General features: G+C 55.3%; 2 protein-coding genes and 1 pseudogene across 2 annotated transcripts; 1 reads left to right on the top strand and 2 right to left on the bottom strand.

Moving 5' to 3' along the window:
- The window catches only part of LOC128820668 (uncharacterized), a 1,438,581-nt pseudogene that overhangs the window by 917,161 nt on the left and 496,857 nt on the right, over positions 1-24,563 (top strand).
- Positions 5,180-10,360, bottom strand: LOC128820640 (serine/threonine-protein kinase pim-1-like). Its single transcript, XM_054001442.1, is given in 6 exon segments — positions 5,180-5,456; positions 5,697-5,873; positions 6,489-6,855; positions 7,060-7,341; positions 7,433-7,653; positions 10,282-10,360. Coding segments are annotated over 6 exon segments (1,284 nt in total). The 3' UTR covers positions 5,180-5,298.
- Positions 13,247-14,324, bottom strand: LOC128820727 (olfactory receptor 14J1-like). Its single transcript, XM_054001548.1, has one exon. The coding sequence runs from the start codon at positions 14,177-14,179 to the stop codon at positions 13,247-13,249; it is 933 nt and encodes a 310-aa protein (XP_053857523.1). The 5' UTR covers positions 14,180-14,324.

Raw genomic sequence — 24,563 nt, 5'->3', positions numbered from 1 at the left:
TGGTAAAGAGAAAGAGGAGGGATTGTAATAAAAAGGTCTTTGTTCATTAAAACGAACATTGAAAGAAAATAAGAATTTAAACTGAATAGAGAATTTCAGACTGTGAGAAGAGAAAGAGGAAAAAAAAGGGGGGGGTGGTTTGATAAACAACAAGTATTCTGCTTAAGAATTGTGCAAATGCAGCTAGCACAGAAGACTGTGTAACTAACTATATACAAGCTAACTTTTAGGCCAAGGACAACCGGCAAAGAAGATAAGGAGCCTTCATCCCTATGACCACCAAGGGCAGAGAGAAAAAGGACCCCCTAGCAACCAATTGCACTGGCGCAGAGTGCATCGAGAGAAAATACGTCAACTGAAAAAAAGGGGGGACTATAAAAACAAAAAGGTCAAAGGGGGAAGGCGCGCCGTGGCAGAGTGGAGACTCCCCGGCCGCCCAGCGCTGTTTTTTTTTGCTTAATACCGCTTGCTTAATAAATTCTTGTTAATTGATTTATCTATAATTAGCCTCCCCAATTGAATTTGTCCATAACACATGTTAGCAGCATTCATTTGCTCAGAAAGTCTCCTCTGGCCCAGCTCTTGTGGCCTGAGGCTTCAGCTCCTTCAGCTCCTGGTGCTCAGCTGCTCGTGCTGAACCAGACGACTCGGAGAGAAGAACACAGTCCATCCAATTCCTTCTGGGACACGGAGAGGGGAGGCTGTGGAAACAGGAGCATTGTTTGCTGTGGCCTCCTCTCTGCCCTTCACGCCTTTCAGCGCTTTGAACCAGCCAAGAGCTTTCTCCAAGAGTGCAATGGAGCAGCTGTTCCTGCTCCCGGGTCTGGCTCTCTCCAGTCTCTGACCTTGCCTGCTTTTGTCCCTCTTGCTGTGCCCTCTGCTCCCCCAGGGCTCGGTGGCTGCTGCCCAGGACTGTGGGACTGGCACAGATCCCGTGGTCGAGACCCTCCTTTCTCTGCCCTTGGAGCTGCCTGGGCACAGCAGCCTTTTCCATCTGGAAGCTGCCCATGGACAGGGAGTCCCCAGCTGCGTTCCTTGCACAACCTCCAGGAGCCCAGGGCTGCCATCTCAAGTCCCTGCTGGCCCTGGGGGCTCCCAGGTGGGCACAAGGGGGGCAGCAGAGCCAGCAGGGAGCCTGCGAGTCTCTTCCAGCCCTGTCTGCTCCGAGTTTGGGCCTTGGAGCCTCAGGTGGCCAAAGGCAGCTGCTGCTGGTCCCTCTGTGTGCCCGTGTTCAGCAGTGCTGCTCCACCAGTCTGTGCCCAGCAACGGGGAAAAGCCTCAGCCCTGCAGGGCCAGGAGCTGCCGGGCTCTGCCTGAGCAGCTCAGCCAGAGGGAAGGGAGCTGCTCCCCACGGGAACCAGGAGCAAAGGGCTGGAGCACCTCGTTCTGGGGCACAGCCCAAATTCTGTGAGGGAGTAACAGTTATTCACGTGCACGGGTGTGTCAGCACTGCAGGTGCTGTGCCTGCAAACACATGGCTCGAGATGTGCAAAAGAATTCTGCAACTCTTGGCTGGATCAGGATGTCAGCAGTGCTGACCTCCAGCTTAGTCCAAAGCAAACACTTTACACCCCTGCTCATATCTGCTAGATTTTTTACATCAGGGTATCCAGAGAAAAGTAAACAGAGGAGTAAATATTTTCACTGTTGATCAGAAATGTATCTCATTTTGCTGTACATTTCCTTTTCAGGACGTGTTATCTGCTTAAAAACAAAAAGAAAAAAGAAAAGAAAAAACGAGAAAATTATGAAAGATAAAAACAAGAAACAAATGTGTAGTGAAAATCTTCTGTAACTTTGGATGAAGAGGTAACTGATCTTTTTAAAAGGAGAACTCATTTACTTTGAGCATGTTCTGATGGCCTGGATCCATCTTACAGACTGACCTCAGCATCCTTGTTCTAAAGATTTTGGGTTTTGTTTCCAGTATTTAATTTTTTTTTTTAATTGGAGTTGAAGCAATAGGAGGATGAGAGATGGATTGTGCACGACTGTGTCTTGAGAGCAAAAATACTGCAGTTTGAAACTTGGACCTAAAGTATTGAAAATGAAACTTACAAATCCCAGTGCATTGTGTGACAGCAGCTTTTCCTGTAGGATGTGCAGCATCACAAAGACTTCATCAGTGGGGTTGGGGGTGCTTGGAGCTTTGTCCTGTGCCACTCTGGGATGTCATGAACCAGGACTTCACCTGCCACCAGCCCAGCTCACCCTCTGCCACCGCAGCTCCTTGGACCTTGTGTCCCCAGAGCAGGCACAAAGTGTTTCTGCTGCTCCCCCTTCGCACAAATCCACAGAGAGCTGGGATTTTTCCAAGTCTCGTGTCTCCACTGGGCCATATTCCCAAAGAACCAGCAGCACATCCTGATGAATACGGTGAGTTACGTGGATGGTTGTCAGCTCCACTGCCTGCCTAGAAATCCTGAAACTGCTTCTAAATGCTGCTCCTTCAGCTCCTGGACACCTTCTCACACAGAGCTGGGAAAAAAATCCCCTGGCCACTGGCTAAAAGGTGAGTTATGCCAAAGTTAGAGCTCTGGGGGAAATCTCTCTCCCTCCCTGTCCTTTTAATGTATCTGTGCACGGGGGTGTGCATGGATGTGTCTTGTATGCAAAGGAAGGAGCGTGCAAGCAACGTGACTGACACTGTCACTGTCCATGCTATTCCATACCCATGGGTACAGAGACATTCTGGAAACCCTGGCACAGACAGGGCCTTCTGTCCATGGGTACAGAGACATCCAAGAGCCCCTGGCACACACAGAGCCTTCTGTCCATGGGTACAGAGACATCCAAGAGCCCCTGGCACACACAGAGCCTTCTGTCCATGGGTACAGAGACATCCAAGAACCCCTGGCACACACAGAGCCTTCTGTCCATGGGTACAGAGACATCCAAGAGCCCCTGGCACACACAGGCCTGGCACACACAGGCCTGGCAGCACAGGTTGCTTTCCCCACAGGCTGCAGGAGATGAGAACACAACATTTGCCAACACTGACTCAAGCCACAGCTGCAGGTGCTCCCCGTGAACCTCAGCTCTGGCACCACTGTCTGCCCCAAGCTTCAGGGGCTGCAGTGGGAGCCCGGCTGGGCTCTGCCCTGGGGCCATCCTGCAGGGACAGCTGCAAACATGGAGCATTCCCTTGCCACCAAGAGCCAAGCCAGGGCTGCAGGGCAGCTGCTCCAGCCCGCACTGCACTGCTGAGTGCTGTGCTCTGGGGCTGGGGCTCCCCGCACAGGGGACTCGGCTGGAGGCCAGAGGAGACAGAGAAGCTGCAGCTTCAGCCTAACTGACATGGGTGCATGGGCTGGGAAGAGTGGGGAGGCTCAAGGGGATTCACAGAGCTCATCCTGCTGCAAGGACGAGGAAAAGGGAGTGGGAACTCAGCAGTGAGGAGAGCTGAGGGCTGGAGAGCAGCTCTGAAGGATGCTAAAATCCCACTGGACCTCTGAGACATTGCTGCTCCTCAGCCAGTGACAGGATGAGTCCCTAAGCCTGGGGCTCGGCCTTCCTCATGGTGAGGGGCACCAAGGAAGGCAGCAGTGTGATGGAGACTGCCATGGGCTGGGAACTCACTGGGGGAAAAGAGGGAGCAGTTGGGGAGTAAAAGGCAGGTAGGAGAGAGAACAGTTCAGAGAAGGGCTGAGCTACTGCTTGAGCAAGCTGCAAAATGTCATTTGGGGTCATCCCAGATTGATTTCATTTCAGAAGCTATTGAACAAGTTTATTTTTTGGGTGGTGGCATGTTTTCCCTGGGAGGTGTACACTCTGCAAACTTGAGCTGTGTAGCTGAAATGCTCAAGCAAGGCTGTGCTGCAGGTCACACCATTTCTTCTTTGGCTGATTCTGGCCCGGTGCTGAGCTCCAGCAGAGCCCTGGCAGAGCCCAGAGCAGCCTCAGCACCCGCAGAGCCCGGCTGCAAGGAGAGAAAGCAGAAAGCGCCCGTCAGCTGAAGGCTCCTGTCCCCTTGTCCCAGCCGCCCGCGGTGCCCAGGCCATGCTGGCCGTGCCCAGAGCGGTGCCCAGAGCTGCCCATCACTGCTGCCTTTGGCAGCAGAGCAGGAGGGCAGGACATGTGCCCAGCCTGCAGCCAGCCACGGCACGTCCAGCCCTCAGCAGCTGCCCGGAGCAGGATGCTCCTGTGCTCGCTGCCATCTCCCCAAAGCTCTGATCCCACCATGCCAAGCAGACGGGACCCACCTGACGCCATCCACCGCTGGAAGAAAAGCTGGTCCCAAACGATGTCCTCAGCCTTCTCCAAGGGCACGGCCCATCCACGCCACAGCTGCTCCCAAGCACTTCCCCATCCAGACTGGACCCCACCTGGAATGCTTCCTCTAGAAAAACACACAACACATGGTTGAAAATAGATTACAGACAAAAAAGGGAACAAGAAAAAAGGTCAAAAATCTTATCTCTGTCAGGGGCTTGAGGAAGGCCCAACCCCTGCATGCCAGGGAAAAACCCACCCACAGGTGAGGAAAGCCCAGGCTTTCTCCCTTCCCCCTGCACTGCCCCCCAAAATAACGCTGATCCCAAAGCAAACAGGGGCAGTGGAGCAGCCCAAGCCCTTCCTTGCCTGCAAAGCAAAGCAGCCCCTGCACAGGTTCTGGAGTCCCACCTCTGCTCCCACCATGGGGGTTTGTTTGTGTCGGGCTGGCTGCCCCAGCCCCAGCCCCAGCCCGGGGCACGGTGGGTGCTGGGGGCTGTTGGCAGGGCCAGGAGCCCACTCCCATTTTGTACCCACCCCAGCCCATCCCCCCATCCTTGCCAAAAGCAGCCTGGCAGCCGACTGAAGGATCAGCTGCATCCACCCCAGCAAAGGGGGAACCTTTGGTTCCTGGCCAGGTTGAGCAATGCCCAAATCTGGGAGCATCCCCCTGTGTGTGGACTCATCTGCAAATTCCCTGTGGAGCCTGGCTTTGGAGAAGGTGCCAGAATCCAAGTCCATCATCTTCAGATGGCCAGGCCCAGGAAGAGATTGTCATCCTTGAGGTTGTCCTTGGTGTCTCCAGCAGCAGCAGCCCCACCTGGTGCAGCTTCTCCTGGGGCTCCTTCTCCTTCCCTGGGGCCAGACCAGGCTGTCAGGGTTCTGCCCAGGGCCCCAGCTGTCAAGGAACCAGACAAGCAAAACCCGGGTGATGGTGGCCACCAGTGCTTGCCACACCAGGTCTCCAGCTCAGCTCCAGCCCAAGAGCTGTGTGTTCCCTTCTGCTGACCCCTGCTCAGAGCTACAGGCAGCACAAAACCTGTCTGGTTGGCTTTGCCACTGATTGCCAAGAGATGTGTGGAGCTGTTACCTGCCAGGCCCCTGGATCCAACTGTGCACGTGGATCTCTCCCATCCTCTAGGGCAGAGGAACACCCTGCACCCAAGGATCACGGAAAAGCTCTTCTAAGGATGGCCTGTCCAAGGGCTGCATGGACAAACACCTCTTAATGACATCCTGGCACTCTGGGGAGAGAAACCAGGAATCACCAGTCAGTTGGAGAAGTTGCCCCCCTGTTCCTGTGCCCAGGCCATGCTGGGTGTGCCCAGAGCTGGGCCTGAACTTCCCCATGGATTCTCTGTTTGGAGGAGAGCAGGAGAGCAGGACTTGTGCCACCTCCTCAGCAGCTGCCAGAGCGGGATGCCCACGAGCTGCTGCTGTCTCCCAGCACTGGTATTGCCCCGTGGCCAGAGATGAGGATCCACCTTGAGAGAGCCGTCGTGGGAACAAGATCCGACCCCAGATGATCTCCTGGCCCCTCCTGAACGGGTGCTTGCCCATGACCAGGTGGCACAGCAGGAGGCCCAGGGACCAGATGGTCGCTGCCTCGCCGTGGTAGCGTTGGTGGTGGATCCACTCTGGTGGGCTGTAGGACAGGGTTCCTGTGGAACACAGACAGAGTTCAGCAGGGGGATGCTGCTGCTCCCAGAGCCCGGCCCCAGCACCCCTGGGCATGTGGGGGCTGCCCCAGTGGCACACGGGGTGACCGCTGACCTCTCGACAGCACCTGGGACTTGTGTACAGACTCAGGGCTGGAAAAGAAGCCACTGGTGCTAGAAGAGGGCAGCAGAAACCCTGGGAAGGCCCAACCACGACACACAAAAGAAAAACTCATCCAGTGGTGGAGAAACCCGCTCTTCTCCCTGCCTGCACAGCCCCCCAAAAATGTGAACAAGTCAAGGCAAACAAGGGGAGCAGAGCAGTCCAAGCCCTTCCTCGCCTGCACACCAAACTGCCCAGGGCACGGGGTCAGACCCCCCTCTCTGCTACCCCCATGGGGTTTTTGTCAGGCTGGCTGCCCCAGCCCCAGCCCCAGCCCAGGGCACAGTGGGTGCTGAGGGCTGTCGGCAGGGCTGGGAGCTGGACCCCCTCACACCCCCACCCAAATCAACCTGGCTCCAGCATTAATCCCATCCCAACTGCAATAGGGGGGAGCCCCGGTGCTGCACCCCGGCTGGGCCATGAGATGCCCAGGAGCATCCCCTGGCAGGGCTCACCTGCAAACTGGGTGTAGGCTGTGTCTTGGAGGAAGGCGCCACAGCCAAAGTCGATCAGTTTCACCCGCCCGGTGGCCAGGTCGAGCAGGATGTTCTGGGGCTTGATGTCCCTGTGCAGGACCCCGCAGCTGGTGCAGTGCCGCACGGCCTCCAGCACCTGGCGGAACAGCCCCCGCGCCTCCTCCTCCGGCAGGAACCTCCGCTCCGCCAGGAAACCCGACAGGTCCTGGCACCGCTCTGGGCGCTCCAGCACCAGCAAGAAGCTGTCGGGGAGCTGGAGCCACTCCAGGAGCTGAATGACACCAGCGCAGCCAGAGGCCACCTTGTCCAGCAGCACGATCTCCAGGGGTGCGCTGGTGCCGTCGGGCTGCGGGAGGAGCGCGATGCCGTCAGTGGGGCTGAGGCCGTGCCGGGGCTGGGGAAGCCCTCAGCCAGCCCGGGATGCTCTGCATGCCCCGCTCAGCCCACGCCCGCTCTCCCTGCAGGGCTCCCGGCAGCTCCCACCCTGCCGGGCCCCGGCTCGTCCCCGCCCGGCACGGCCCGGCTTCTGCCGCTGGCCCCGCTCACTCACCAGCTCGCCCCAGTGCCGGATGCGATCCCGCGGCACCCTTTTGATGGCCACCTGCGAGCAAGGGAGAGCAGCGGGTTCAGCTCGCCCCCCGCCTAGCCCAGCCCCATCCTCCTCCTCCTCCTCCTCCTCCTGCGCCCGCCGCCGGCCCCGCCGCTCACCGGGGCGCCGTCCGAGAGCCGCGTGGCCGCGAAGACGCTGCCGAAGCCGCCGCTGCCCAGCAGCGAACCCAGCCGGTACCGCTCCTGCAGGGCCTCCTGCGCCTTCCCTGCGGGCGGGACGCGGCTGTCAGCGCTCGGCCCGGGGCCAGGAGCGGCCCCCGAGCGCCCCCCGAGCGCCCCGGGCCGGCCATCCCCAGGCATTCTCTGCTGGCAACGGGACAGCGGCGGCTCGGGGCCGGCGGCCGCGCTGCCGAGCGGCGGAGCTCGGGCCGGGGAAGCCGCAGCGGAGGCGGCGGCAGCGGCCGCGCCGCCTGTGTCCTCCGCGGGGCCCGGGAGGAGCCGGGGCCGGGGCCGGGGCTGGAGCCCACGTCGGGGCCGGGGCCGGGCTCGGGCCAGGCGGAGCCAAAGGGCGGCGATGCCGCCCCAGCCCCAGGCACTGATGCCCGCCCAGCAGCGCCAGCGCCAGCACGGCCAGAGCCGGGAGGGGGCGAGACCGCGGCGGGACGGCCGGGGACAGGGACAGGGACAGGGACGGGGACAGGGACGGGGACGGGGACGGGGACGGGGACGGGGACGGGGACAGGGACAGGGACAGGGACGGAGACGGGGCAGCCCCGCCCGGGGCCGGGGGCGGGTCGGGGGCATGGCCCGGCCCGGCAGGGGAGAGGGAGACTGGGAGAGGAGGGGACAGCGGGAAAGGGAGAGCGGGAGAGGCTGCGGGACAGCAAGAGAGGGAGAGGAGAAGTAAGACAGAGGAGATAAAGTCTCTTCTTTTGCTGCTGCTGCCGCTACCGCTGCTGCTGCTGCTGCTGCTGCAACTGAAGCAACTGAAGCTCCGGGGCCGTTTGTCCCCGTGTCCGTTTGTCCGTTGCCCGCTCGCCCCCGCGCCCAGCCCCGCGCTCCCCGGGGCAGCCCCTGAGCCTGTCCAAACACGGGAACTTTGCCGTGTTCAGCCCAGACCCAGAGTCTGGACTCCTGCCCAGGGGCACAGGAATCCCCTCGGGCGCTGCTGTGCATTGTCCCTGCTAAGGGTCAAACACTCTCGGAGCGCATTCCCTGAATGCAGAATTTGTACCTGACCCAAGCACTGCACTTACCTCTCCAGCGATGATTTCCAAAAAAAACCCATGGGAAGGCAAACTGTGTGTAGCTCATGGTATTTTACAGGGTCTAAAACTTGCCAAGTCATGGATCTTAGAAGTGAGACCCATTTGGATTAATGGGATGGAGAAGTAGTGCAAGATGGAAAAGTGAAACATAGAAATAAATGGAGGAAAACATCTTCGATTTTTTCTTCCCATTTTCATTTCATTTCTTAAAAGCCGTTTCAGTTTTCCAGGAATCTTCTCCACAGTCCTGTTTGCTCTTTCCAAGAACCTTTCCTGGAGAACGAGGAAGCTTTGAGCAGCTCCTGTCACAAGATGTGCCACCAGCTGCAGCTTCTCTTGGCTTTCCACACCTTGCTTGCAACTCAACTCTTGCAGCACAGCAGGAGAAATATTTGAAATACTTGACAGCTTGTTCTTTCTTTTCCTTGTGGGCTGGGCAGTTGTGCCATTGGTGAGGTTTTCATTGTTGCTGTTCTACCCTAAGAAACCATGACGGGCTACCAGGAATTGTCAGGGAATGCAAGCCTGACTGAATGCAGAGAAAGAATCTGCAGAGCCTGCAGCCAGAAATGGAGAGCTGTGTGATCATCATTGCAACATCCCCATGGACATCTTGAAAGTGATCTAGAAGATGGAAATGGGCTGACAGAGGGAGTTTGTTTCTGTGTTCAGTTTAGAAGCTTCCATATCTCATGCACTGATATAAATCAAGAGCACAATCAGTTCATGGAAAGCAGCAGAACAAGCTGGACCTCTCAGGAGATGACTGAAAGAATCTGAAAAGGAGAAATGCAGGCAATGACTTGGTGGACTTTGTCTGGAAGAAGGGTCACTTTTTCCTAATAATTTCTAATCCGTCTCCTCTGCATTTGTCTTTCTGAAAAAGGCCATTTCCATCCCAGATTCCCCATGGAATGGGAAGCCTGAGCTTGTGGAAGTGCCTGAAAGATGCCCTGTTCCTCTGCAGGGACACTCAGGCTGGAGCAGGAGCCGGAGCCCTCTGTGGGGAAGCCTCCTCCGAGCTGGAATTTGTGCCGTGCTGGGAGAGGAGGAGGAGGGGGAGAGCGCTGGGCGCTGTGTGGCAGGAGCAGGAGGTTTGGGCCGCAGGACATTCCGTCTGCGCCGCTGCCCCGCAATGGGCGGGAACGCTGTGGGGAAGACTGGGGGACACTGGAGCGGAATATGGATGGCACTGGGGGGAACTGGAAGGGCCTGGGAATGAACTCAGGTGTACTGGGAGGGACTGGGCCGTACTGGGAGGGACTGGAGGGGCACTGGGGTTGTACTGGGCTGTACTGGGGATGAACTGGGCTGTGCTGGGAGGGACTGGAGGGGTTGAATGGGCTGTTCCTGCTTCCTCTGCCTCCCATTTGCTGAGGCTCCCGCCCATCACGGCCCTCAACCAATCAGTGCCACGGATCCTGGTTTCGGGGGTGGTGCTTGAGGCTGCACCATCTTTTTCTTTTGCCTACAACTCCTGTCATGCTCTGCGGCTCCATAGAGCCCCATTGGGGCTGCGACTACAACTCCCATCATGCTCTATGGCACAATAGAGCCTCATTGGGGCCGGGACTACAACGCCCATCATGCCCCGCGCCCTACAGACCCCCCGGTATCCGCCCCCATCTGTCCCATAAGTGTCCCCCAGACCCTCCAGGATCCCCAAATGCCCCTCAGTGCCCATTCGGGAACCCACAAAATTTTCCTGGCAAAGTACAAAAAACCCAAGAAACTTTGGAAGAGCATTTAATACAACATCCATCCATCCAATCCCATTGCCAGGGGTGGTTGCTACGGGCACAAGCTCAGAGCTGTAGCCGGAGTCCACGGCCTCAGCACTGGAGAGCAGAGAAATTATGAACATCCCCAGACATCTCCAGCGTGTGTTCATGGAAGTCTGTGAGCTTACAGCAATCCCCTGGAGAGATGCACCTTAGGCTCTGGGCATTCCTCACAGGTCATGGTGAGGACAGAAGCTTCCCCGAAGGAGCTCTGCAGCACTATGTTAATTTGTCCCAGTTCCGTCCTCCCCATTGGCCCATTGGCCTTTCCTACCCCTTTTACCCTGATATGTTCCTGTTGTAGCGAGGTCTCCCTTCCCTGTCTTCCAATTGGTTTATGTCCCTGCCTATCCACCCTGGCACTCCCTATTGGTCCCTTTCCCTGTGTACCACGCCTGAGCCCTCAGACCACTGGATCCTTGATGCTGTCCTCCACCCCCTCTTTTCCTGTATTTATACCCTAAACCCTCCTTTGTCTTTGTCTTTAACCCCCTGACCCCTGGAGCGTCAGACCCTAATAAACCCTGGCTGGAGCTCCATGCCTGGACCCTCCCGTGTCTTCACTGCCGAGCTGCTCCGTGTGTGTGTGTGTGTGCTGGGGCTCTCGTGGCTCCTGCCCGTCAGCACAAAACACTCTCAGGGAAAGTTGTGCCTGCCACCACCACAGACCACAACAGTGTCCCTTGGGACCAAGAGGCCATTGTGACCCTGTGGGACCAAGGAGAGCATTGCTGCCCTGCCAGACCTCATGGAACCAAGGATCCACTGTGACACTGCAGGGCTTGGGGGACCACGGTGACATTGTGACACTGCAGGGCCCAAGGATCCAAGGGACTTTGTGACACCAAGGGGTCCCATGGAACCAAAGGGACATTATGACACTGGGAGGCCTCATGGAATCATGGAGACCATTGGGACACTCTGGGGCCTCATGGAACCGTGCTGACACCAAGTTGTCTGGGAGTGTTGATCTGCTGGAGGGTAGGAGGGCTCTGCACAGGGCCCTGGACAGGCTGGATCCAGGGCCCAAATCCAACAAGGTGAGGTTTAACAAGTCCAAGTGCTGGGTCCTGCACTTTGGCCACAACAACCCCTGCAGCGCTCCAGGCTGGGGACAGAGGGGCTGGAGTGCAGCCAGGCAGAAAGGGACCTGCAGGGACTGATGGACAGCAGGCTGGACATGAGCCAGCCGTGTGCCCAGGTGGCCAAGAAGGCCAATGGCTCCTGGCCTGGATCAGGAGTGGTGTGGCCAGCAGGAGCAGGGCAGTGATTCTTGCCCTGTGCTGGGCACTTGTTGGGCAGCGCCTCGAGTGCTGTGTCCAGTTCTGGGCCCCCCAATTTAGGAAGGACATGGAGGGGCTGGAGCGTGTCCAGAGAAGGGCAACAAGGCTGGTGAGGGGTCTGGAGCACAAGTCCTGTGAGGAGTGGCTGAGGGAGCTGGGGTTGTTGATCCTGGAGAAGAGGAGGCTCAGGGGAGACAAAGCTGTGTCAGGGCACAGGTTGGACTTGATGATCTCCAAGGTCTTTTCCAGCCTTGCTGATTCTGGGATTGTCTGAAACCAGCCTTGGAGCAGTTGCAGGAGGAGCCCTGGGCCTCCTCTTCAGAGGCTCCAGCAGCCCAGGTCCCTCAGCTTCTCCTCACAGCCCCAAAGCCCATCCTGTCAGTCCTGCAGAGCCTCTGCAGCTCCTCCTCCTTGCCCAGAACAGGGAGCCCCACAGGCAGACACAGCAGCCCAGATGTGCCCCCCTGGCCTGGGCTGCCTCTGGCAAGGGAGCAGCACCAGGCACTGCAGGAGCCTGCAGACAATTCCTGCAGCACCTGTGGGATGATCCTGCTCCCCAAGGGACGTTCCCATGGTGCCAAGTCAGGAACTGCAATGGGGAGTGGGGCCAGAGAGGAAAGGGCAAACAGGGATGGGCTGTGTGCAGGGCAGGGAGCAGGGCTGGGCAATAGGAAGAAATTTGTAGCAGGAAGAGTAAAGAAAGCAGGGGTTGAGCAAAGTAAATGCTCAGGGCAGTTTGGGGATGGCTGCCAGGCAGCCCTGGCTCTGAGCAACAGCGTCTGCAGGGGGACAGGAGACTCCCAGCTGATGGGAACAAACTTTCTGGCTGAGTGCAGAGGCCAGGACAAAGCTGAGTGGTTTCCCTGGCGTCCCCCAGCCCTTCCTGGCCCCAGGGGCTGATGGCATTTGTGCTGCCTCAGGTTCATGTCCCCACAGCACCAGCACGGGGGTGCTCCCGCCTGCTGTGTGCAATGCAAACAGGGGCTCCTGAGCCAGCGCTGCCGTGTCTGTGCCTGCAAGGATGCGGCACCTGTGTGAGCTGGGGGAGAGGCCAGGGCTGCAGAGGGGGGATGTTGTTGGCAGCTCCATGAGGACGCTCTGGGACGCTGCCCTGGGCTGTGCAGCGCACTGGGGATGGATCAGCCCCTGCTCTGCTGCTCCTTCCCGTCTCCCCCAGGGCCCTTGCAGAGCACCAGCCGTGCTGTTTGCCCCCAGCCTGCCCACGGCCAGCCTGGGGCTGCTCAAGGGGGTTTTCTGTGCTGAGCATTGGCCTGGCCGTGTTCTTGAGAGAGCCTGGGCAAGGAGCCTGGAGCCCCCAGGCCCTGGCCTGAGGCGTCAGCGCTGCCCCAGCAGTGCCCATGGCCTGTCCCTGCTGCAGCCCCGGCACTGCCAGCCCCAGGACTGTGCCCAGCCCCGAGAGCACTCAGGCCCTGCAGCAACACCAGGGCCACCAGGGCAGCAGGGCAGGGCCACGGGAGCAGCACTGGCAACACCAAGTGCTGCTGCTGCTGCTGGGCACAGCTGCTGTGCAAGCACTGATCTGCCCCCAGCTCTGCACACAGACATTGCTGCTGCAGCTCCCAGAGAAGGCAACAAAAGGGCAGCTCTGCAGAAAACCCTGCTGGGAGATCCTTTAGCTCCTTTAAAGCCACCGAGAGCGCAGCCCCTCATTGACACAGTCTGTGGCCATCGGGAATGTGGAGAGAAATAAAATGAGAAATGGCACAAACAATGACATTTCTTTGAGGACAATATTGAAAAAGTGAAACAAATAAAAAGAACCTGCAAAATGAAACCAAGAAGAAGTAACAAAGATGACTTTTATTATAAGTCATTTTGCAAAATTGCTAAGCAGTTTAATGTCCCTGAAAGCATCCAGTCATCAGTCTCCGCAGTGCAGCCTTGAGCTCCTGGTTCCTCAGGCTGTAGATGAGGGGGTTCAGGGCTGGAGGCACCACCGAGTACAGAACTGACACTGACAGATCCAGGGATGGGGAGGAGACAGAAGGTGGCTTCAGGTAGTAAAATATACCAGTGCTATAGAACAGGGAGACCACGGCCAGGTGAGGGAGGCAGGTGGAAAAGGCTTTGTGCCGTCCCTGCTCAGAGGGAATCTTCAGCACAGCCCTGAAGATCTGCACATAGGAGAAAACAATGAACACAAAACATCCAAATGCCAAAGACACACTAACAGCAAGAAGCCCAAGTTCCCTGAGGTAGGATTTGGAGCAGGAGAGCTTGAGGATCTGTGGGATTTCACAGAAGAACTGGCCCAGGGCATTGCCATGGCACAGGGGCAGGGAAAATGTATTGGCCGTGTGCAGCAGTGAATAGAGAAAGGCACTGGCCCAGGCAGCTGCTGCCATGTGGGCACAAGCTCTGCTGCCCAGGAGGGTCCCGTAGTGCAGGGGTTTGCAGATGGACACGTAGCGGTCATAGCACATGATGGTCAGGAGGGAAATCTCTGCTGAGATGAAAAAGACAAAAAAAAAGAGCTGTGCAGCACATCCTGTGTAGGAGATGGTGCTGGTGTCCCAGAGGGAATTGTGCATGGCTTTGGGGACAGTGGTGCAGATGGAGCCCAGGTCGCTGAGGGCCAGGTTGAGCAGGAAGAAGAACATGGGCGTGTGCAGGTGGTGGCCGCAGGCTACGGCGCTGATGATGAGGCCGTTGCCCAGGAGGGCAGCCAGGGAGATGCCCAGCAAGAGGCAGAAGTGCAGGAGCTGCAGCTGCCGCGTCTCTGCCAGTGCCAGCAGGAGGAAGTGGCTGATGGAGCTGCTGTTGGACATTGGCTGGGGCTGCACATGGGCACCTGTTCATGGAGAAAGGACAGTGACAAGTCAGGAGAGGCTGCTTGGAGCCAAACCTGGGCCATTCCCTGTAGCCTGTCCTGCTGGGACTCACCCACCCTTGTTCCTGCTCTGGGCAAACCTTCACCCAGGTCCCTGCCGGAGCTCCAGCTGTGCTGGCTGAGTGTGCCAGGAGCAGCCAGGGCTGTGCGTGGGGGCTCTCAAGGAGCCATCCCTGCTCTGCTGCCCTGGGTTTGTGGCCATGTGGCAGAGGGACAAGGCTGGATATTCAGCATTTGTCAGGGGAATCACTCCTACTGCAGACTTACTTGGGACCGTCTGCAGTCACACTTCTAAGGGAAATAGATGGCAGGAGCTGGTTTTAGGAATTGTTTTCCTAGCCACACATCATTCCTGGCTCTCTGAGGTCAGACATCCCCAGCATTCCTGCTGCACTCAGAGTTTGGCACTGAGAGATGGGAGAGGCAAAGGATTCCCTGTGGCTGAGAGCAGGTGAGGGGCTGGATGGGCTTGTTCCCCCAGCACTGCTCTGTTCAGCCCCCTCTGCTTCCCCGAGCATCTCCCTGGGCCTGGACATTCCCTCCTGAGAGGTGCCTTGTCCCTGCCAGCGCTCACAGAGCCCATCCCACCCTGTGTGCCCTCGGCCCGGCCCTACAGAAACCTGCCTGCGTGCAGGGCCCTGGCTGGGGCAGGGTCTGTGTGCAGCTGGGCAAGGGCAGCTCAGGAGAGCCCTGCTGGGCCCTGCCAAGGTGATGCTGCTGCTGTCCAGGGCTGAGCAGTGGCTGAAGGCCCTTTGGGAGGCTGCCAGCAGAGAGACTGACCACCCAAAGTCACAGTTCTGGAGTCTCTGTAAATGTTCAAACATGCCTTTGAGGATCCTGTGTGTCCCTTTCAACTCAGAATGTTCTGTCATTCTGGGATTACAATTCCTGTTCTGCTTCTCTCATCCTCCTGTTGTCTATGATCAAAAGAGAAAAAAAAACAAACCCTTGCAACAGAGTTAGAACAGTAAAGTAAAAAGCAGACCTTTATTGGAAGCTTCCAGGTGTCCCAGTGCGGATGAGGCACAATCGGGTCCTGATTTCAACAATTTATAAAGGTTGAATAATTAGGATATTTAACAGGAAAATCCAATAAGAGATTCAGTTGTCCAAGTTACACACCCCTGTCTCACCCATTTAAGAAGGTCCAAGGGCTTCTTTGCCCCACTTTTTGTTATGACTGCTCACATTCTGTTTAAAAACCCAAATGTTCTTCTTGTAGGTCCTCTTCCTGATAATAAGACTATGCGGTATTTCAGGAATGTATTTAGACAGGTTATTGTTCTAAAATCTAAGAGAAAGGTTAGGAGATGCACTAGAGTTAATTAAGGAATACAGTTATAGAAGTATATAAGAGTAGTTTAATAGAGTTAATTAAGAGTTTAATAGCGTAAAGTAAGGATTATAGTTTTATAACTATATAATAGTAATCTATAGAGCTATGAATATATAAAAATGTATCAAAAGCAAAAATCTTTCTGTCACCACCCCAACTTTCCCATCCGTCTCCAAGCAGGAAATGGAAAACACTCTCAGGAAAGCTCCTGAGCTTTACAGCAATCCCAGGCTTACCTTCTTTGGGAAGTGTCCTCCGGAGCTGTGCCCAGGCTGGTCTGGAGCTGGGAGCAGCCCTGCCCCAGCCAGCAGCTCTCAGCAGCAGCACCTGCCCTGCTCAGGGTGGCTCCTTCCCCCCACAGCTTCTGGCCAGCGCTGGCAGCAGCTCCCCGGGCCGGCTGAGAGCTGTCCCTGGCAGGCAGCAGAGTCCCTGGGCCAGCACAGCGCCCTGGGCTGCAGGACCCTGCTCTGCAGGACAGCCCTGGGCACCCCTGGCTGCTCTGCACAAGAGACCATCAGAGAATGGACTCACAGGGGCTGTGGGCATTGGCATGTTCCAGCTTGAGGAGATCACTGCAGGAGCTGCAGCTGCATTGTCCTGCAGCCAGAGGTTCCTGTGCCAAGGGCTGGCAGTGATTCTGCCCCAGGCACTTCTCAGCACCTTCCCAGCCCTGACTGATTGAAGCTCTCTGTGCCTCTGGGCTGTGCCCGCGCTGGCTGCAGGCAGTGCCCCAGCCCTGCTGGGCTGGGAGAAGAGCTGCTCATCCAGAGAAATGTGCTTTTGAAGCTCTGCTTGCTTACCAGCATCACCCTCTGTGCCAGGAGCCCGGCCCAGCTCAGCAGCACAGACACAGCACAAGGACTTGAATGAGCCTCTGGGGCTTTGTGCTCAGGCCCTGAACATCAGGCCCTGAGAGGCAGCTGCAGAAACCTCTCCAGAACTCCAAGTCAGAATCCAACTCCAAAGTTTCTTTGACTTTTAATGGGTCCCAGTGAGGGACAAGACTGAGAAAGTGTCCCCAGGCCCCAACTGAGCAGAGAACTGGAGGCACTGATGACAGGTGGGGACAAAGAGAAGCCAAGTCTTGGTGGCCTGGGGCACAGCAGGGTCTGTGCCACCAAGGGCTGTCAGGAGACACCTTGTCCTGAGGCCCTGGGGCCTCCTGGCACAGCCCCAGCCAGGCTGGGCACTGTCAGCCCCTTGTCCTGCCCTCAGCATCCCCCCCTAGCCCACATCCCAGTGGCCTCAAGGATCTGCTGGAAGGAGTCCCTGGGGAGCCTTGCTCAGCAATGGCCCTGGGGGCTCCACAATGCTCCCAGGCACTGCAGGTTTTTCAAAGGACTTTGGCTTTGGCTTTTGCCTTGCAGTCTCTGAGAGCTTTCTGCAATCATGGCCTCCAATTATCTGCTGTAATTAGTCCCTGGAGAGGCTTTGTCAGGAACAACACTCAGTGGGGCTCATTAATGCTTAAAGGTACTTCCGTTTTTTAAAGGTAATTGGTGTTTCTCTTTGGATACAGACTCTGAGAGGTTTGTGCAATCATGGCCCCAATTATCTGCTTTAACGAGTCCCTTGAGAGCTCTGTACTAACACTCAGTGGAGCTCATTAATACTTTGAGATACTCAACTTTTGTCAAGTACTTTGCGTTTTCCTTTCCACACTGAGAGGTTTTTGTGCCATTTTGAGTCTCTGAGAGGTTTTTGTGCCATCCTGGCCTCCAATTCTCTCCTCCAAGGAGTCCATGAGGAGCCTGTGTTGGGGATGGACCTCAGTGGGACCCATTAATGCTTTGAGACACTTTGGGGTTTTCTTCTGCCTTGGACTCCTGGAAAGGTTTGTGCAATCTCCTCTCAGGCCCTGAGGTTCCAGGGCTCAGCTCCAAATGCACCACGGGGCTCATTAAGATCAAGCAAGTCCTGACAAACCATGGCTCTGCCTTGATTTCCCTCTTGTCTGGGGCAGTTCATTGTTTCAACAATTTGAGATTTCTCGGCCAATGCATCAATTAGTGTGGTGGGTTCAGTGCTGGCTAATTACCAATGCACTCACTAGAATATACTTACTAATTTCCTGCTCTGAGGTAGGATTAGGAGAAAGGCAAAGTGGGCTCAAAACATTAAAAGGGTATAAAGAAAAGTTTACTAACTGTAACTAAAAGAAAGAGTAATAAAAATCAGAACAAAACTTTCAGAACACTTCTCCTCTCTCCCTACAACCTGACCATGTAAAGATACAAAACCTAAAATTTTCTGTCAGGTAACTACTCAAATAGTCTTTCTTCTGTTCACTTAGGGAGAGAAGTTCCTCTTGTTAATGTTATGGAGACTTCTCCACAAGAAAACAGTTATCTCATGACTTTTCATTTCCCCAAATAGCAGCTGCCTGGAAAAATCTGCAATCATGATGTCTCTCCCAATTTTTACAGCTTTTCCCACAGCTGTGTTTATGGGCCATGTCAACTTATGGGGTATTGGTTTAAAGATGAGCTGTTTAAGAGCAAAGGTTCTCTTCATTTATTTCTGAAATCATCTTCATCTCTGGGAACAGAGGTCTTCTTAATCTCTCCCTGAGGGCACAGGGTCTCATCACTCTTTTCTCTTTCAATGTTCATACTCCTCATGGGATCACAGCTACTGCAACATTTCCTTACTTTAGCATGGAGGCCTTTGCTGAACAAGCCACCTCCCCATTTTTTTCAATGCGTTATAGGGCAAAAGAGAGTCTGATGTATCAATTCCATCCTTCTCCATAGCTTTACCAGAGGATTTCAGCCCCAAGGTCAAGGCATCTCCTCATCCCTCCCATCTGGGACTCAACTTCCTCTTCACTGACCTCGGTGTCTTCACGTTGCTCCTGTGTGTGCCTGCACTTTGTCCTTTTCTCTCATTGGAGGGAGGATGGAAGCACGGGAAGAGTCAATATCTGAGGCGGGGCTTGCAGATGGTTGCGTGAGCCCGGCCGGGCTGGGTCCTTGCGGCCGGAGCTGTTTTCCCATGGAGGTTTGTGCAGCGGCTGCGCTGGGGCTGTGTCAGGCTGGGCGGCGCTGGGGGCAGGGCCAGGATCTCAGCAGCCAGGCCAGAGCAGAGCAGCAGCACGGCCGGGGCCGATGGCTTCTCCTGGCCCTGCCCGCTGGTTGCGGGCCAAGCCCAAGGGCGGCAGAAGCTTGGCCGAGCCGGCCCGGCCCGGGGCTGCTCCTGGGGCCCGGCGGATCCTGGCTGGGCCCGGGCTGGCGGCGGGGCAGGGCTCGGCAGCGGCCAGATGTCAGCAAGCGCAGCCACGGCCCGGCCCGGCCTCGGCCCCGCGGCCTCCCCTCCCCTGCCCGGCAGCCGATGGGGCCTGGCGGGCTCCCTGGGAAGGGGCCCGGCCCCACGGCAGGAGCCGCCCGGCCCGCCCCGGCCCAGACGGGGGCTGGCCCGGCCTTGGCACCTCTTTGCTGGCCAGAAGGGAAAGAGACCCAGCCAGGCTTCTTCCTCTTTAGCATGTGTCTTCACAGAGGCGTTGCTTAGTTCTTTAAGTTTAACAGATTATCAGCTCTCAAAGCTAATTACTGATTGGTTTTTTTGTCAGATATGGAGGAAACTGCTAGCAGCTTCTCTTAGAACATCACTTGTGTGATGCAAAACCACCACAACAGCACAGAGCACAGAGCTCCTTTGTCCATATGTAGTGGTCATGTGCCCGAGGCATTAGAACCACAGCTTGGGAGATCTCTGGGCCCACTCCAAGGTATTTTCAAATGAAAACATTCAGCTCATAGTCTAAGAAAATCACCAGAAGCCAGGGCCAGCCTGATGTGTCTGTCCTGTCTACTTTTGTTGGGGAGCAATCCTTGGATGTAGGGAATTTGGGAGGCCAAATTCTAATTTTGGCCATGGTCTTTGGCAAGAATGCTGGTTTTTTTTTTCATAGGAAGGAAGGAACAGAGCCCCAGTGTTTCAGGGGCAGATGAGAGGTGACCACCAGAGGCCAAAGCCAGCCAGAGCTGGCAGGTTATTTCTGGGAGATACCTTTGCATACAGGAAATTTTTTAGGGAGAGTACCAGTTTTAGCAATGGGCATCTGAAAAGAGGGACAGTTCTTTTCCATAGCAAGGAAAGCACGGAGCCCCAGTGCTCCAGGAGCTGATGAGAGGCAGCCCTTGGCATTCCAACATCAGCCAGACCTGTCAGGTGGCCCCTGGGAGGCCAAGCCAGCCAGACCTGTTCCATGTGCCCTCGGTTCCATGGGGCCCCACAGTGTCCCAATGGTCCCTTGCTTCCAGGAGGCCCTGAGGTGTCACAATGCCCCCTTGGTGACACGAGGCTCTGAAGGGTCCTCATGGTCTCCATGGTTCCATCAGGCCCCACAGAGTCAGAATGGTCTCTGGGTCCATGAAGCCCCGCTGTGTCACCATGGCCCCTTGGTTCCATGGGCTCCAGTGGTGCCACAATGATCCCCTTGGTTCCATGAGGTCCCCACAGTGTCACAGGGATCTCCATGGGAAGGAAAGAACCGAGCCCCAGTGTGGCAGGGGCAGCCACCAGAGGCCAAGGCCCGCCAGACTTGATGGTACTGGCAGATTTTGCCTGGGAGCAACCCTTGGATATAAAGAGTTTTGGAGGTGGAATCCCAATTTCAGGCATGGACACCCTGAGGAGAAGGATGGTTCTTTTCCATACAAAGAAAAGCATGGAACACCGATGTTTGAGGGGCAGTTGAAAGGCGGCCACCAGAGGCCTAGGCCAGCCAGCCAGACCTCTCTGTCCTGGTAGCTTTTGTCTGAAAGCAACCCTTGGATATAAGGTATCTGGGAGGTGGAATCCCAATTTTGGCCATTTCTGCATAGATAAGAAGGACGGTTCTTTTCCATAGGAAGGAAAGCACAGAAACCAAGTGTTTTAAAGGCAGAAGAGGAGAGAGGTGGCTCCTGGGAGGCCAAGCCAGCCAGACCTGTTTGTCCTGGCAGCTTTTGTCACTGAGGAATCCTTGGATACATGGAATTTGGGAGGAGGAATCTCAATTTTGACCACGGACCCCTTGAGAAGAAAGAGGGTTCTCTTCCATTGGAAGGAAGGCACAGAGCCCCAGTGTTTCGAGGCAGGTGAGAGGCAGCCCCCAAGAGGCCAAGGGCAGCCAGACCTGTCTGTCCTGGCTGCTTTCACTGGGGAGCAATCCTTGGATGTACGGAATTTTGGAGGTGGAATCCCAGTTTTGGCCATGGGTGCCTGGACAGGAAGATAAGTTCTTTTTTCTAAGAAGGAAAGCACAGAGCCCCAGTGTTCGAGAGGCACATGAGTGCCAGGCCTCAGGAAGCCAAGGCCAGCCAGACTTGTCAGTCCTGGCAGCTTTTGTCTGGGAGCTATCCTTGGATATAGGGAATTCTGGAGGCAGATGCCCAATTTTGGCCATGGGTGCTTGGTCGACATGGATGTTTTTTTTCCATAAGAAAGAAAAGCACACGGTCCCAGTGTCTCAAAGGCAGATGAGAGGTGGTCCCCAGGAGGCCCAGCCAGCCACACCTCTTCCATGTTCCCTTGGTTTTGTGGGACCCCACAGTGTCACAATGGTCTCCTTGATTCCATGAGGCAGCACAGTGTCACAATGGCCCCTTGGTTCCATGAGGTTCCGCAGTGTCACCGTGGTGTCCTTGGGCCTGCATTGTCACAACTGACCTGGGGTAATCACATATCCTCTGAACAGAGAGAGAGCTCTCCCAGGATTTTCCTGGGAAGCTGTGAGAAAGCTCAGAGAAAAGAATGGGAAACAATTCTTACCTTCACTTGCTGCACCTGTTGTTGTGCATATGTAAAATATGTTAATGGAGATTTGTTTACCAAAGGCTGATTTCTTAATTGGACAATGGTGACAGTGTTTGGATTTCAATCAACCAATCTGGTCTGTCTGTATCGGACTGTCTGCAAGAGTGATGAATGTTTCTTAGTAGTATAGTATAGTATAGTATAGTATAGTATAGTATAGTATAGTATAGTATAATAAAGTGATTGATCAGCCTTCTGGAATCATGGAGTCAGTGCTAATTATCACCACTCCGGGGACGCCCTGCTACGATAGTTATCCAAGTCAATCTTCCCTTACCTCTGAATGCTCAATAGAATAGGCTTAACAGGCACATCAGCAACACCAACCACTGTAGACCCAAAGAGCTGCCTGAGGGGTTGGGAGAAAATTTCCCCTGGTGTCATTTCCTCACAGTGGGTACCATTATTAAAGTAATTCCAAACACATACAGTTAGTGTGTGGGAACCTCCAATCCATGTGCCCACCGTCCAGAGGAAATTAAAAATCTGTAAATTCCTCACCACATTAACCCATCAAACAAATTGGATAGCAGCCACAGTAGCCATAGTTCTAGGATGGGAAAAATGTAGCCACAACCATGTGCTACCCAAAGCAGGGTAAGCTAGACCACATGGTGACACCTAACAAGGTTTCTATATCCAGTACACCAAAAAAAAAAAGAAAAATTATGTTACTCAAGAACTGTTATTCTTATTTCACACTTTTCTCTCGATGCCCTTGGGCTGCACATTGGGTGCCAAAATTGGTCTTGGTTTACAAGACAGGTGTCTGCTAGGGAAGGCAGAAAAAAGCCTCCTGTGGAATGGAGAATGTAAACCCCTCCCTCCAAATTATTAGAATCGTGAAATCAAGGGGCTCTCAGGCAAAGATGTGGGAATAGCAATAACAGTTCTTCACTAGTGTGTACAATAAAGCAAACAAACAGCAGCACCTCCGGCGCTGGCAGCAAACAGAACAGGAGCCCAGTGCAGCCTTTCGGCCGCGGCACTTTCCCTGCGGTGCAGCTCCGGGCACGGCCGGCAGGGGCGCTGGTGGCTCCCGGGGGGCAGGGCAGGTGCGGTGATCCCCGCGCGGCTGCAGGGGGCGCTCCGGCGCGGGCTCGGGGAGCGCGCGGCCATGGCGGCTTTGTCCCAAGGCGGGAAGGGCTGGAAGAAGGCTCCGCTTCACAAACCCTGGGGGCAGCCGGCTCCGGGGCCCCAGCAGGACTCTGGGAAAGCAGCAAGCTGGGCCGGCAGGATGTCTCAGCAGGCAGGGGGTGAGGGGCTCCCAGCAGGGCAGGGAGAGCCGAGCTCAGGATCCCGGGCACCCGAGCAGACGGGGACAGGTCTCTCTTTTAGTGGGGCAGGTGTTAATAAGGTCCCAGTTTAGGGGCTGTTCTCACGAGCAGAGGCTCACCCCATGACAGAAGAAGCAGCTCTGGGCCTGGCTCTGGCAGCAGCAGTGGAAACTCCCTTTCCCAAGAGCCATGGCTCTGATCGTCCTCCTCCCAAAATAAGGGCTCAGCCAATAATCACCAGCTGATGATAAGGAACAAACAGAAAGGAAAAAGCCAACCCCCAACAGGTGTTTGCCATTTTTAATCCCGTGGGACAAATTTTTAAAAAGTTTAATTCCACCTTTATAATTGTTACATACGAGCTTTTGAAAAGTCAAGGGAGGGGATTGGAACCTGCTGCTCCAAGGCTCCCCTCACAAAAGGAGTTCAGAAAGCCTGGAGGTCCTTGGAGGTATTTGGGGATCCTTTTTGTACCTCCTGACCTGACAGGAGCTTCTCTAATAAACTTTGCCTAAAGCTCCCACTCTGCCCATGACAGGAACCCCTGTGAGTGCCTGTGACATCCCGGCTCTTTGGCAGCCTGGAAACACTTAGAAAGTCCCCACAGAACCCCTCGAGTACCTGTCAAAAAATCTGATCCTTAGTAGGCAAACATCATCAGGGCCCATTGCTATGGTCGGTTTCCACAGGCCGGGGTTCAGTGTCCTGGTTTAGGAGAAATTAGGGGAAAACATCTCCAAAGGAGCCCCTTATAGGAAACAAAACCCTCCACAACTTCCCCCACCACCGGGTTCAGGAGGAATTTCTTCAGAGGGGAAGTGGAAAAAACTTGTTTATTAAGGAACAGCAAAAAAACACTCCCCAGCACAAGAGAAATAGCCCGAGATGACCACAGATGTTTTCACCAGTCCAAGGGGGTTGAGCTGTATCTCTCTTCGCCGCAGAGGGTACGAAGCTTCTCTCGCAGACCCCGGGGGAGCTCCTGCCCAGAGTAGGTCCGATATCTTCGGTGGCGGGGGGGGAGAAGGGAACAACAGAAACCGGGGAAAAAGGAAAAAAATGGCGAAAAAGCAAGCAAGCAAAAAGCAAAGAAAAAAGAAAGGAAAACAGAGGTAGCAAAGCAGGCAGCCAGCAGCGAGCAAAAAGCAGCAAGCCAGCAGCGAGCCGGGGGGGGGGTGGAAGTACGAAGCTATAGACAAAACAAACTGAGAGGAGGGAACAGAAACCACGATTGGGATAATAAGCATGAAAATGTCCTGTCCCCACGACATTCCACCCCTTATCCCATATTGTGAACATGTTACTGAACACAACGTAAACTTCCTTCCCGCCTGCTCAAACCTTCCACACTTACACATTCTCTTCCATTCTTACTTACTCTGACTTTCGACCCTTTCACATTTCCTTCTGTTTCATGTCTGTATGATCTAACGTACAGACAATGGTGGTCACGCTTAACAAACAATGATATCATCCCACAATCAGATCTCCCTGAGGTACACAACAGGTTGTCCCATCTTTCTGCATTATCCACCAGGTATAACCTGGTCCTTGAGCAAAGACAATCCCACGAATGGGTTTGCCTGTACTCGAGGCAGGATTAATCCATATTGTCTTCCCCAACAAACCTCTGACATGGGCCAATGGGACTTTATCTCTGTCTACTATATTGAGGGACTCAGACTGGGCAGGACCTGCTCGGTTGGTGGAACCTTGAGTGTTAACTAACCAGGTGGCCCTGGCTAAATGCTGCTCCCAGTTCTTGAAAGATCCCCCAGCCAGTGCTTTCAAGGTGGTCTTTAACAATCCATTGCATCTCTCCTCTTTACCTGCAGCTGGGGCATGGTAGGGGATGTGGTATACCCACTTAATGCCATGTTCCCTAGCCCAGGTGTTAATAAGATTATTTT

This window comes from Vidua macroura, chromosome 30 (genome assembly GCF_024509145.1).
Source record: "Vidua macroura isolate BioBank_ID:100142 chromosome 30, ASM2450914v1, whole genome shotgun sequence".
Taxonomy (NCBI): domain Eukaryota; kingdom Metazoa; phylum Chordata; class Aves; order Passeriformes; family Viduidae; genus Vidua; species Vidua macroura.
The sequence above is the reverse complement of the archived record's forward strand: the minus strand, read 5'-3'. Positions and strand labels throughout refer to the sequence as shown.